We start from the raw sequence: 15106 nt of genomic DNA, 5'->3' as shown, positions 1-15106 counted from the left end.
ATTGTGTCTTGTCCTCCAGCCCAAAAAAAAAACGATGATACATAGTTACATACCACAAATCACAAGCACATGCCTTGTTCTTCTTGTCCCTAATATTTTTTTGTCCATTGAGCAGCTGTTTGCCCTCACATTGGGATCTAATTAGCACATATACAAGGACTCATTCCTTTTTTTAAGGCAAGTAAATGTTTTTTTTTTTTTTTTTTTTGCCTCAGATGGCATGATTTAAATTGTAATCCATCTTGGTTAAAGATCAAAGATGGTGTTGCTGTCCTCCTTTTTTTTTGCCTCGGATCGAGATTCATTCCCTCTCATTCGACCAAAGTCTTTTATGAGTTTAAGTATCGTACATGACGCCCCAGAAGAACAAAGACGTGGGGCTCGAGTTTGGAGTAGATTTTCTAACTTTTAGTTCAATAAAATTCCTTCCTCGTCTTTGATGGTCATGGTTCCAAGTCCTCCCTCTCCCTCAAGTAAATCCACCTAAAAAATAAATGTCGGCCGCTTGATTATATCGACTTTGATACTATAATCAATAATTAATCAGGGCCTCTGCTTTTAATTTTTCTACAGAAAATCTTGTTATTCTAACCAAATATATTAATAAGAATTAAGAAGCAATTTGACAACACCTGAGCCACTAATTGAAGTGGTAAGGATAGTACATATCCTCATGATGATTAGGGTTTGAAACTTCCTCCATATTTCATAAAAAAGGAAAAAAAAAAAAGAAAAGCAATGTGAAAAGTGTTGGAAGCAACTAACAAGAAGCATGGATAATGCACTACAGCTTTCAAGGAAGTTGATGCATGCTGTTTTCAACATAACTTTACTTGTTGGATTATTAAGTCTCTCTCTGCATAGTGCATATGGTCCCCCAATCATATGCCCAACTTGCAAGGGAACCCTAATCAATTTGCCTTTGTTGTGGGGTTCAACTTTATTTTCAAGCTATTACACTTCTTTTTAAATTCATGTATGCTTAAGTGTAATGTGGAGTGTGTTGAGGAGTTTTATTAACTTTAATCAAAAGAAAACCCTATGTTTTGGGTTAACTTACCTAGGTTATATTATATGCCTATATACAAAGACCAAGTAATATGATTATGTCAATGACAAAAGTAATTTTTCTTATCTTCTTGCTCCCGCCATTTCTACATTTTTTTAACAAAGAAATATACCATACAATCTTACACTTTAAACATCCAATATATATGAGTTTAAACTCATATCGTTAGACTCACGTTCTAAAATTTTCCACATGATGACATGATCATTTGTTGGGTCAAAATTCAGTGTTTGGCCACAAGAGTATTACTCACGGTGGAAATTTAAATTAAAACCTTTCGAGTCCATTCTGTTTAATTCCAGAAAAACTAGACTATTAACCAAGTGGATGTTACGATTTGTACACTAAACCAGCCTAAGTGAGATATTGTACTCATAAAGTCAATTTGTTTTGAAAAATGACATTGATAATGAGCAATCATTTAGTAGAGGCTTTGAATATGCCCTTTCAATTAATTAATTAGCATTACTTGGAATGATCTTGATTAAAAAAATATATATATAGTATTGACTTAAAAGAAAATAAGATATAAAGTTCATGCAAAGCCAGCTGTGAAGATGAAGAGATGGGAGAAATGGAGAATACTTTACACTGGATTCATTGATTTAATGCCTTTTTTTTTATAATAATAAATCATTAATTTTAAAGTTAAATCACTGAAAATATATAGAAAATATAAATGGGTGGGAAAACAATAAAATATTACAGGGGACACAATATTTAGTAGTGTTTTCAATCTCTCAACTTGGATTGAAAAATGAAGAATTAAATGGGGTTAAGGAGGGAGACCATCTCTACTCACCCTAACTTTGATAGAATGCATAATTAATAAGAGGAGAATATAATAAAAAATGAGTTATTTACTTATTTATCGTATCCGTAATCCAAATTTTTTTTTTCTAAAAAAGGAAGGACGAATATAGAATAAAAGAATATATCTCATCTCATCGCACCCAATGGCGTACCCGAGTCTTTGAAGGTCCTCGACAAACTTCAAATAAGGGGTCTCTTAAAAAAATTTTAAATATCATATATATTACTTAAATATGACATCTTGTAGCATTTTTAGATGCAAATCATTAATTACTTTCAATAAACAATATAACTTACGCATTTAACATTTCTTATGACTATTATACTACTAATAATTTAATTTTTTTTCAAAAATATGGGGTCTGAGCGAATAATTCACCTTTTCATCATACCCTACTAAAATCTCCATCTCTAATCCAAACAGGGTGATTGACATTACAACAATATATAAATGGTATCGATTAAATTTTGTAATTAGTTGTATCATTCCATTAGTTTTTTTTTGTTACGAACAAATAATACCACATCTGGTTTATATGGGCAAAACTCACTCTTACATGTTATCTAGGCCTTTTCATAGGTTTAAGTGATTTGGGTCAAGACTTAGTTGCTAGGCTCATGAGGAATAAACTCATGAGGGTAATCCGATGTATCTGTGAGAACCAAAATTTTAGAATGGATGATATAGTTAGCATGTATGGGGCCTGGATTTTTGATATATTGTAATCCATGTGGCATAGCTTGATTGGACCGTCCTATAGGGATATGAGGGCTCTGTGAATGTGATGGTATTCTTCCGTTCGGGAGAAGGGAACAGGAAGGAGCCTCTGGGTTGAGAATCGCTGGCGAGCAACAAGATGAAGGAGACAGCGGGGTGGTTGCCACATGTCAACAATGAGAGCTCTCTTGTCTTTATATGTCATATTCTTCCGACTCACCAACTCTACATTTGTCCTTCTATTTATTTATTTACGTCATAATCCACTCAGATGACGATTGCAGGTTCTTTTCTATGAGATTAAATAAATAATATAATTAATTACTTTTTTGTATTTATAATTACGTACCATTTAGGCTAAATTGTAAGAATAATGTGTGCTCAGTTTCCATAACTAAAAAAGTTATGAGTTCTAATTTAAAAAATAATAATATTTTTCAGATAAAATCGTGAGGAGAGAATAAGAAAATTCATAGAGGTATCCCAGAGCGGATAATACTTGAATGTCGGAAATAACATTCACAATAATAGTCATCAAAGGTTATAAATTGATTAGAAAATCCAGTGGAGAAAAGAGAGAAACTTTTAGTAGAAAATATTTTATTCCAAAAAATATTTTATTGTGTATTTTTAGGAGGACAAAATTAAAGAATAAAGATATGGAGGGAAAACGCGTTGCCAGTTATAACTCGTAAGGAGTATTTGGGGTTATCTCGCGACAATATAGACTCCGTTACCGTTTAACGAGAGGAGAAAATCAATTTTTTTTATGTGGAAAATGAGTAAACATGAAACAAAAGAATCTGGTAGATATAAATTACAAAAAGCAGAGCTTCAACTTTTCAACGCGGAAAAAGGGTCGTAATGATCCAATGGGACACCGGACTCGTGCACTCTTTGCAAAGCATACCTGTTCACAGTTGATCTTCGGCCTCGTCTCTCTTCTAGGGTTTCACATCTTCCAATTCCTACGGTACTCACTCTTTTTTCACTGGATCAGACTCTTACTAAATTTAATCGATTTGGTCTTTCCAGAGTCTTCAAGTGTTCCTCATTGAGTCCGGTTTTTTGTTTTTGTTTCAATTTGTTCATCGAATGCTGTGCTCTCTCTTTATATCTTCTTTTTGGTGGATCTCTGATGATGGGGTTCTTTGTACCGTTTAGTTTGCAATTGTTGGTTTTGCGTCTGAATTGTGACTAATGTTACTTCTTTTTTCTTTAGGATTTTATTTGATCTTTTTTTTTTGTTGGGGTTGGAGAGGAGTTTGGTTTGGGTTTGGGTTCTCTTCTGTTTGGTTTGTCAGAAAATTGAGGAAAAGATTAAGAAATCTAGAGAATTGAATATTTTTCTGTCTTAATGTTATTTTACGTATCTTTTTTTTTTGGTTTGCATTTTTACGATCTTTCCTTTTGGCTTTCTACAAGTTAGGGCTGAAGTTTTGTTCTGCTTTGAGCCTGGCACTCTGGTTGATTACGGATTGGTTTACCATTAGAGATTAAGTTCCCTGTATTCTGTGAGATTTTCTTTTCTCTAGGTGGCTGTCATCAGCGTGTTAAATTACCTAAAGTCTAGGTCGTTGACTGATCATTGACTTTGAAGCGTGTTACATCGATTTGTTTTTCTTTTGATATGAACTGAATTTGATAATTACGGTAAGGATTGTTGTTTTTTGTATCTTATTTCGTCTCCTTTTCAATGCTGAATAAGTTCATTGGAGTCTATGATTATCATTGGGTCTTAGGAATCTACATTTGTCTAACTCAAATGGGATTTCCAATTGATATGCTCTTCATTAGTAGGTGATGGGAAAAATGTTCAACCAAACCTGCATTTTGTGACAGTGTTTATATTTTTTTGAAAAGAAGAAGTTCAAGTATTTATTGAGCAAAGCCCATGGATTCAGTTCGGTGTTGGTTCAAAAAGTCAAAGTCGAAAGATAAGGTGAAGTCTACTAAGAAGAACGAAGCTAAAGGCAATGAGAAACAGGGGTTAAAAGCACCAACAAGTGAAGAAGTGCCATCAAATGTAACGAACCAGAAGGTTGCAGCTGCAAAGCAGTATATTGAAAATCATTACAAGAAACAGATGAAGGATCTTCAGGAGAGGAAAGAACGGTATGTTTTTAATATTTTCCCTCTATAGCGATGATATTTTATCGTAATTATTTTTTAAGAGGTGAGGTTTATGATGTAATGTTACCAATATATTGCTACTAACCAGACAACCCTTGACCTAAAAAAGGAAAATAAAACTAAGCTGATAGAAGAATCCTCCTGGCCTTTCAGAGAGCGCTTAGGATCTACTCATGATGCATAGGGCATCGGAGTTTATTGCACTACCCTTTTTTTAATTGGTGAGTGATTGTTCTGCATATCCCTGTATGTCGTGAAGCCATTGCCAAATGGTTCAAGCTTGTTGCTTGGACCTGGATAGATAGGATAGGGGTCATAGGGCTCTACTGATAGCTATTGAGAATTTGTTGGCTGGGAATTGTGGCTTGTTAGTAAGGTTTCCCTTTTCCCCACATTTTTTTGCCCCCTAATTGGACCTTATTAACTCCTTGAGCAGTGGGATGTTATCATGTGCCCTTGACTTGAAACAAGGTTGTTCATGTCTAAGCCTGCCATTAAGAGTTGGAGCTCAAACATGGCTTCCATATGATACACCAGGTAGATTGCAGTTCAAATTGGTTGATTTCTTTCACTGGAAGCTTCTAGTTCGAGTGGTTTATTTGATTTTAGAAGTCTATGCTTTTGAGAAACTATTGAACGTTAAGGAATTAATGCTACTTATTTATTGCACTTCCACATCAACGTCTTTTTGTTGTCAAGGTGGGTTTGAGATTGGCAATCTTAGTTCCATACAAGAAATCTGAAATGTTTCTCACCTGGGTCGGGTGTTTCCAGATTTGGCACTTTTCAGTAGAGTGTGACAGATGACTTGGGATCCAACTTACACTTTTTAGTTCTGAGGAATAGATTTATTAATCTTGTTTGGCATTTGTTTGCTATATTATATTGATCCTTTCCAATAAATGAGAAATTCAATCCCTATATGGTTAAAATGAAGGCAAAACCATAGTTTGATGACTAGTTTGTGATAAAATGCTAGAATGGTAAACAGATCTTAAGAATGATTGTATAATGGTAAGTTGTGCACATCAAAGTTTGAGCACTTCAAACGTCTAGAGAATATTTTTCATCATGGTTTGGATTTTAGGGGAATTTTCACATATCATAGGTTTTTTTTAACCTTATTTTTTTATTTTAATTTTTCATTTATAAATGTGGCTGGTTTTTTTGGACTTCTTCATATGTTCCGTAGTCATGTACTCTAAATTAGCTTGAAATTCATGCATCAACAGTGTTTTACCTTTCAAGTAGTTTCTAGTGCAGTGTCTTGTACCTTTTTCCTACTAATTTTGTCTGATTGGAAGTTCAGCATGTTTCTTGAGTCGATGGAGCTTTTAGTATCTCCGCTGATGTTTTGGTGTGCAGTCGCAATATACTAGAAAAGAAGTTGGCTGATGCTGAGGTCTCTGAGGAAGAACAAAACAACTTACTAAAGTCTTTGGAGAAGAAAGAAACAGAATACATGCGTATTCAAAGGCATAAAATGGGTGCTGATGATTTTGAGCCATTGACAATTATAGGCAAAGGTGCCTTTGGGGAGGTACTGCATCTTTGCTTTCACCTTTATAGTGGAATTTTCCTCGCATTGTATATGTTTCTTGTTTGCACATGGTTTGGCTCTGAAAGGGATCTATCTGGTCATACCATTTGCACCAAAATGATAGAAAAAAACATGTTAGGATTCGTAGCACCAGGAAAAAAAAACTGGACAAAATATTTAGCTAATAAAATTTGTTGTTGCGCTCTAGGTGGAGTACGGGATCCGGGAGAGAAGAATTGTTGAATTGTTTTTTCATTATTTTTTACATTTGGGCATTGTTTCTGAACAAGATAACATAATGTGGCTTTCATATTCAGATGCCGGACATGATAAAATGAAGAATTTTGATCTGCATTTTTTGTTCATATTACTTTAGTGGAGGTACGAAAATTCAGATATGAGTTATGGCACAAATAGCTTGGGGTTCATACCATGTACGTAAACTTTGTCTTGGTCTACTCGAATTATGTTCCCTTTTCCCTGCTTGACACCTTTCATTTTGTATTTGTTGGAAGGATGGGTCTCATATATACAGTGCTTGAATTGCTTAGGTTGGCAAATAATCGTGTTTCATGTTTAATTTATTAATTTCTTTTTTCTGACATGTCTGTTACGCTTCCAGGTTAGAGTCTGTCGAGAGAAGGCAACTAGTCATGTATATGCTATGAAGAAATTGAAGAAATCGGAGATGTTACGAAGAGGCCAGGTAAAATTTTATATAGGCTGCTGGAAACTTTGATAGGGGTTTTGTTCATTATGATCATTCCATTTTGCATATAAAAATCTTAGGTTGAACATGTGAAAGCTGAGAGGAATTTACTTGCTGAGGTTGACAGCAATTGCATCGTCAAATTATATTGCTCCTTCCAAGATGAAGAGTATCTCTATCTGATTATGGAATATCTTCCCGGTGGAGATATGATGACTTTACTGATGCGTAAGGATACACTAACAGAAGATGAGGCCAGATTTTATGTTGGGGAAACTGTCTTGGCCATTGAATCTATCCATAAACATAATTATATACATAGGTCAATTCTTATTTAACTTTTTACCAATGTTGAGATTTGCCACTATGACCTCCTTATTGCTATATGGAATAACCTTTCTTATTCTTGTATTACAGAGATATCAAGCCTGACAATTTACTTCTTGATAGAAATGGTCACATGAAGTTATCGGATTTTGGGTTATGTAAGCCTTTGGACTGCAGTAATCTTCAGGAAAAGGACTTTTCTACAGCAAAAAACCTTAGTGGAGCGCTTCAGAGTGATGGACGCCCAGCGGCGCCTAGGCGCACACAGCAGGAGCAGCTGCAGCACTGGCAGAGGAACAGAAGGATGCTTGTAAGTTTCCTCTTATTTGGTGCCTGATCTAACCTTGTCACTATGAAAGCCACGTTCATAATAATTGATTTTTGTGCATATTTTGTACGACTTATATTGTGTGCTTTGTTGCTTTAGGAATGAGAAAGACCCAATTTATCTTTACTTCTCTGTGAATTTGATTATGTTACTCTCTCAAAGGCTGTAATGTAACTGCTGTGGGATTTACATTCCTGGAAAATTTCCAAATTTATGTTGTGGCAGGCTTATTCTACTGTTGGAACTCCTGATTATATTGCGCCTGAGGTTTTACTGAAGAAAGGATATGGAATGGAATGTGATTGGTGGGTGTGATAAAACTTTGTTCCTGCCAATGGATACTTTATCTTTCTTGGATACATTCTGACGGAAGTTCATCATCATTTCTCCAGGTGGTCTCTGGGTGCTATCATGTATGAAATGCTTGTGGGATATCCTCCCTTTTATTCAGATGAGCCTATGTCAACTTGTAGGAAGGTATTGGGAAATACATATCTTTTATGACACTTCATTATTATTTTATGTTGTTTGTAAAGCTGGTTAATTAGTCAATGTTTGACCTCTTTTCTGTATTTCTTGACCATCTCCCAACATCAGGCATAGCACCATTATGGTGCATTTTTATCCTTGTGATGGAAACGGGGCTATGGTTATTAAAAAAATTGTTTTCAAATATCTTCATACAAAATGAAAACATGTGCATATAATGATTGAAGTGATCTTTTCTTTTCCTATGTAGTATGTTCTGGAAGTTTTTGTGCGGGCCATTGGTTTACCAGTGCACAACCAAAGGGTAGTGGCTGCGGGTTCCTATGTCTTCAAAAAAAGATACTTATTATTTTATAGGAAAAAAAGACAGGTGGCAATGTACAGTTTCTTTTGCATTTTAGAAGTTGTAGAGTATTATTATACACTCTGTTTATCACTCAGGAGAAGAAATTGGTACCTTTTAAGAGGTTTAGGTTGGGGAAAATTTCTACAAGTCTTAAACATAACTGTCTAAGCTACTCATCAGCTCTGTAGGTTTAACTAGAGTTAGATTCATCTCCATGAACCGTGCAAGGGAAGTCTACCATTGTAGACATGGCTTAATCCATATTTGCTTTATCCGCTCCTGAGTCCTGATTACTTAACCCCACCTTTATAGAGAGAAATTATCTAATTAATAGTCATCTTGCAATCCCATATTAGAAACTTATTATTTGGTTGCTCTTTGCCAATTTCTGCTCTATGCATCAGTACACTCATAGGACAACTTTAATTGATTTTTATTTACTTGATCATCATCTTCATCAAAGCCTTTGTCCCAAATAGTCTGTGTTCGACCACATGAATAATGAATCTATTAGGTATAGGGGAAATCAATTGGAGTCACTACGTGGATACTCTTTGCATTTTTCTTTTGGTCAAAAATCTTCCTTATTAGTCTGAACTCTGAAGAAAAATTGCTTATTAAATTTCCCTCACCTCAACTCGCTATTCCCTAGTTGCTGAATCTTAGCTATTAGTGTCTTGAATTTTAATTTATGTCATCTTTTGCACGTAAAGTTTGTTTTATTTTTTATAATATTTATATTTTTCTATACAAGTTTGTTCCTTTTGTTGTTTTAGCTGTCATCATTGATTAAACTGCTCATCTTTTCTTGATTTTGCAGATAGTTAATTGGAGAACTCATTTAAAATTTCCAGAAGAAGCAAGGCTGTCTCCAGAAGCAAAAGATCTTATCAGTAAGCTCCTGTGTAATGTTGAGCAAAGGCTTGGAACAAAAGGCGCAGATGAAATAAAGGTGTTGTGTGATGTGTTCTATTCTTCTTTTACGTAGTTCTGAATAAAATGTAATTTGAGAAATTAACTGGTTGGCGATCTAATTTCAGGTCCATCCTTGGTTTAAAGGCATTGAATGGGACAAATTATACCAAATGAAAGCTGCTTTTATTCCTGAGGTTAATGACGAGTTGGACACCCAAAATTTTGAGAAGTTTGAAGAGGTAGATAAGTAGTTGTATAGGTTCTCGTATGGCAATTTTTTGTGAAAAAGCTCACCTGGGCCCTTTGTGGGTCAATTTTTTGATTATTCTGTGACTCATTGTCTAGGTTGACAACCAAATTCAGACGTCATCAAAATCTGGTCCATGGAGAAAGGTTGGTACAAACAGTTTGTCTATTTGTAGGAAGGCTGAAGTGTGTTGCGGTGGTATCTTCATTCAATGATTTACAACACAATTTTACGTTATGTGCTCTCTTGCATATGGGTATATAAATATAGATGTCTTAACGTGACGACTTTTGTGAAATTTCTTGATTTTCCTTAACAGTTTTATTTTCATTTTGTGTGGCGAAAGAAGAGGCACAATTAAAATACACCAAGGGGTGCCACTAAGCGATACTGTATGAGAATGAAGCTAGAAGAAAAGATAACATCCCATCAAAGAGCATTTGCATCAAAATTACATGAACCATGAAACAAGAAACCTAGGAGCTGCCCCCCATCTATGCTTAGTTACATCGAAATGATCTTCATATATCTTCATAGATTCCACTGTGTCATCAAAACATAATGCGAAAGTACTTTTGTGTCACCAGAAGAGCCATGTACTTATCAACCGTACGTATAATGTTCTTATTTTGAACGTTGATTAATGTTCCTGTCTGTGCCTTTTTGCAGATGCTTTCATCCAAGGATATAAACTTTGTTGGTTATACATATAAGAACTTCGAAATTGTAAATGATCATCAATTGCCTGGCATTGGTATGTTGCTTCCTGTGGTTACTTTCTATTGTAATGATTGCTTCTTTCTTTCATTGTTCTTTTAATGTGTTTCTTTAAGCTTAATGGTGGGGAAAGCACTAGTGTTCAGTATTAAAAGTTTCCAATGATGTATTGCCTTGCAATTTCATGTGTTTGAAGTTCTGTTTCAATCATGGTCTGATCAAGGGATTTAAGGCTTGCCTACCAGCTAGCCCCCTAACAAGGTGTCCCAAAGGTCATTGGTTCAAACCTCCCACCCCCGACTTTTTTTTTTGATAACTTGTGGGGTGGTTTTTCTTATTATTTTTGGGGTGGGGACTGTGGGGCTGAATGCTGCACCCCATGCAAGTAATTAAGGATCAGGTCATCCTGGGTCACCCTAGGCCAACTCTTGGTCCTTCCTCCTCCCATCCCCAAGTTGCATGGTTTCCCTTTCTTCCAAAATCTCTCTCTTGGGGAATTTCTTCATATTTGACTGGTTTTGTGTGAATTGCAATACACAGCTGAATTGAAGAAAAAGAGCACTAAACCGAAGAGACCATCGATCAAATCTCTTTTCGGTGAGGAATTTTCTTTTTTGATATTTTTTTTTGGTTTGAACTAGTTTTTTTTTTATACAGACAAGAAGCTTTTCCTTGTTGACCTTTTTGAAATAGAATTTTGAGATTCATTGATGGATAGTATTTTTTCAAGCAACTGGAGTGTACAAACGTATTTCTTTTACTGAGCTGGTTTGTTATACAGAAGACGAGTCAGCTGCACCTGCGCCTGTTCATGGGAGCTTTGTAAACCTCTTGCCAACACAAGTAGAAACACCCGAGGAAGTGAACAAGTCCCAGTGAGCTGGTGAAGGATTTGACCAAGGGATCATGTTCTTCTCTTGTGAAGAATTTGTTTGGCGCTTCTTGACATGTATAAATTGTAGAGTGAAAGGGACGAAGGAAACCCAAAAACAAGAATGCCTGGGAGTGGGAAGTCTTAGTTGGATGGTTGAATCTGCTTGCTTTGGGGATTTTATTCTTTGTATGATAATTTTCTCAAAGTGATTATTCTTTTGAAACTGTTGGGTGTATATTTATTTTCCACCTCTCGTGATCTCTTGGGCTTTGAAGAATTCTTGTACAAGACGAGACCTATATTATTCTCACTTTTCTTGTAATTAGTTAATCTAACAGATGGGTTGACGATGGAAAGGAAATCTTTGTTGTTGACCTTATGAAGTCTCATCTCACATACCCAAATCAAGGGGTTAGAAATAAGTACTGACGTTACGTGTCTTAACTTTCTAAAACATCAATAATTAATGTAGATTTTTAGGGTTGAGTAAGGGTGGCAAAAAATTAATTCTAGATATAACGTGTTTATGAAATATTTATATATATGAATTTTAATTTAAATTAGATTTAGGACATATTTCGTTGATTAAATTTGGACAAAAAAATTGGATAATAATCTAACATGAGGATTTGCACATATAACTTGTTGAAATTTGATTTAATATGAGTCCGATAGATTCGATCGTCTGGACCGGATCGAGTTTTGTTACTTCGGAGGAGCTGAGTACTGACTGAATAGGATTCCGGATTGGCCCAACCGGACCCGAGTATAAAGCGTAAAAACCCAATTGAGATTTGAGACTCGACAGAACAGCTCCTCCTTGTTTTGTTGGAGCCGTGGAAGAGCTTAAGTTGAAGAGACTCAACTGGTTGTCGTCGTTCTTCGTGGTTCCTAGAAATCAAAGATGCAGGTGGGTCTTTCCTCAATATATGTTGTTTCTTTTCGTTTTTCCTTTTCTCTGTACTTGCTGCTTTTACTCTACTCTGGACTTTTTAGTCGATCGAAACCCTAACCTTCGATACCAAAAAAATTCGATTGTAATACAGGTATTTCTGTTTGCGCGGTTATATTTTTTGACGTTTTCATTAATTTCTTTAATTGTTCTGAGCGCATCAGTGGATCGAGAGGGTGGGGGTTGTTCTTTTGTTTCTTGTGTATTTTGATTAATTGGTTTCTTGTTGGACTGAGATTTATATTCGAATTCCTTTGTCTATGTGGATTAGATTGAATTTGTTGTTTGCATATGTGTAGGCCAGTGACAGGTTTAACATCAATTCCCAGCTCGAGCATCTCCAAGCTAAATATGTTGGGACTGGACATGCTGATTTAAATAGATTGTGAGTTACCCATTCTGTGTGGAATATATCTTCGTTGCTCTGTGTTACAAATTTGTTGATTTGTTATCTTAATTGAAATTTTCTTTTCTACAGTGAGTGGGCTGTGAATATTCAGCGCGATAGCTATGCCTCTTACGTTGGCCACTACCCCGTGCTGGCATACTTTGCTATTGCAGAAAATGAGTCCATTGGAAGGGAACGCTACAACTTTATGCAGGTTCATAAAAATTTTGTGTCTTGTGTTTTTCAGCGACTAATTTTAGTTATATTTATATTTGCTGAGAACTGGTCTTAAAGTTTTTGTATTGATTGTTGCTTGACTAAAAAAATCTTCACTTGGACATAACTTTGGGTATGTTTTATGGGGCCTCCTTGTAGTCTTTGTTTTGAACCAGGTCCACTATATAGGTCCTCTCTGATCTTCCCAATGTTGGCTGGTCTCGCAGACTCGTAGTGACTAGTGATTGCATTGACATTAGCATTTATAGTTTGGGTAGATCTATTGATGATTCTGTGGATTAAATTATAAAAATTTGTATTTAATTTGGTTTTTTTAAAGAAAAAAGAATTTGGATGCTTGATGTGAAATCTTGATGGTTTTTTAAAATTTTTTTGTGGGTTTGAGTCTTCAATTATAGACGATCATTTGGTTTAGTGGTAGAGATGCATGGCTACAACCTAGAGGTCACAGGTTCAATTATTGAAAACAACTTCCCCATATATTATGTGGGGGTAAGGCATGCGTACATCCTACTTGTCCCTGACCCCACAACAGACGGGGAGCTTTGTGCACGGGAGTTGTTTACTTATTTTTATTCTTCAATTACATATTTTTTTTTAAATAGTGTCTTGCTAGCTTCTCAGCCAATAGGGTCCAGCAGTGTGCTTTGTTCTATCCACAAAGCGGCACTCGCACGTATAATGGGTTTAGAGATGTAAATGTCATCTTGGTTTCTTCCCCATTAGTTTGAGTAAGTGATTCTGAAAGAAAGGTCATTCATTATTCTTATAGTCATTCTTTTGGATAATGGGTTTAGAGTTTAGCTTTTAGCTTTGGCATTGTGTGCAATCATAAATCATTCCACTATCATTTCCTTCACACACACTACACGTGAAATGTGATTCTGGAAAACAGTAATCCAACTCTGGGATCCCAATCTTTCCTATGTTTGGCTTTTGTTGTCGTCGTGGAGGGTCGTGCGCCTTTCGCCTTTAACAACACTGGCATATAGAAATATATTAAATATATTAAAATCGTTAGTTAGTGGTTTCATGGATTTGCTGTGGTTGCTCTCCTCGTATCCCTCACTCTCGGTGTCTCCAGAAAGAGTATTGGAGATTGAGGGATATATAGTTCATACACTGTTGAAAAGCCAATATCATATCAAAACTTTTTTTGACTGGTACTAGAGCAACATACGTGGTGGGATATATAGTTCATACACTGTTGAAGTTAATGCTCCAGATTTATCAGTTTGTATATTTTATTTTGGGAGGAAGTACGAGAACATATCAGGTAGCTTCCTAAGCCTGTCAATTCAATAGTTGACAAGAACGAAATGTGTGGTAGCCTGGTAGGTTATATTTGTTGAGAATGTCCCATCGGTTATGGCGTTGGAGATGATGAATAGTGCATGTTCATGTTTCATTTTTTTTATGCTGTTCGTACGTATGATATACACACACATCTGAGGGAATTTTAGGGCACAGATAGTTAGCTGCTAGGCACAGTAATTATGAGATAAATCATTTACATGAAATACTATTATCTGTGATGAAACCTAATAATTATGCTGTGAATATTTTTGACACATGAGAATCTGATATAGAACAAATTCTTTTTGTTGGCTTATTTGCAAATGATACTAGAAAATTGCTTACAGACTACAGATTAAGTCTTCTTTCAGAAACTTATCCTTGTTATGCACTTGGAAGTTAATGATACTGATATAGTGGACAAGTTTGTAATTTATAATGTAATATCTGATTGGTTTTCATGTTTTCTGCAGAAAATGCTTTTGCCTTGTGGTCTACCCCCTGAAAGAGAGGATGATTGAAGAGAGATGATTGGAATCACTGTTTTCAAATCTCAAATTTACATATTGAACTCTTGATCGTTTTAGGGTTGTGGGATTCGCTATTTCTGATATCTACTCTTTTATTTGCTTGAAAGACAGTGTAGCATTACATAATTTACATTTCAGTATGGTATTGGACGTGTAACTTATGTGATACCTGGAGCTTCAGAGCTTCCATGGTAATTTGTTTATGTTATATGAATTCATAATATCCATAATCTAATGCCAAACAAATGCAAACTCACTCATACATTCTCAGCCAACTCGGCTACCCCTGGATGGTTAACAAAATCCATGGAAACTTCATAAAATTTTGTCCAATGAAGCTGATCCAGGAACCATGGATGAAGCTTCGTGAAAAAATGAAAACCAAGACGCTGCAGGTGTACCTTCCCAGTAACTTGCGCATTATCACCATCGACTAGACGTGTACGTTCCCGGTAACTTGAGCATTATCACCATCGAC

At 35.6% G+C, this 15106-nt stretch overlaps 2 protein-coding genes across 7 annotated transcripts; both read left to right on the top strand.

Moving 5' to 3' along the window:
- The first annotated feature begins 3419 nt into the window (after positions 1–3419).
- On the top strand, positions 3420–11604 carry LOC120012175 (serine/threonine-protein kinase tricornered-like). 6 transcript variants are annotated; one of them, XM_038863478.1, is made up of 14 exons: positions 3420–3573; positions 4467–4715; positions 6099–6273; positions 6896–6979; positions 7063–7304; positions 7400–7619; positions 7863–7942; positions 8030–8114; positions 9293–9424; positions 9513–9626; positions 9733–9780; positions 10304–10388; positions 10892–10948; positions 11133–11604. In XM_038863478.1, exons 2-14 carry the CDS (start codon positions 4495–4497, stop codon positions 11228–11230), a joined length of 1641 nt encoding a protein of 546 aa, XP_038719406.1. In that variant the 5' UTR covers positions 3420–3573; positions 4467–4494; the 3' UTR covers positions 11231–11604. The 6 variants fall into 6 exon arrangements, with proteins under 6 accessions (XP_038719406.1, XP_038719407.1, XP_038719403.1 ...); XM_038863479.1 differs by having other exon boundaries at positions 3425–3573; positions 4464–4715; XM_038863475.1 differs by having other exon boundaries at positions 3425–3573; positions 4443–4715.
- Positions 11605–11975: 371 nt separating this feature from the next.
- Positions 11976–14884, top strand: LOC120012177 (uncharacterized protein At4g14342). Its single transcript, XM_038863481.1, has 4 exons — positions 11976–12135; positions 12477–12562; positions 12656–12779; positions 14572–14884. The coding sequence occupies exons 1-4, from the start codon at positions 12130–12132 to the stop codon at positions 14617–14619; spliced, it is 264 nt and encodes an 87-aa protein (XP_038719409.1). The 5' UTR covers positions 11976–12129; the 3' UTR covers positions 14620–14884.
- Positions 14885–15106: the final 222 nt, after the last annotated feature.

The sequence above is a fragment of the Tripterygium wilfordii genome, chromosome 13 (genome assembly GCF_013401445.1).
Source record: "Tripterygium wilfordii isolate XIE 37 chromosome 13, ASM1340144v1, whole genome shotgun sequence".
Lineage (NCBI taxonomy): Eukaryota > Viridiplantae > Streptophyta > Magnoliopsida > Celastrales > Celastraceae > Tripterygium > Tripterygium wilfordii.
This window is presented reverse-complemented; position numbering and strand designations above follow the sequence as displayed.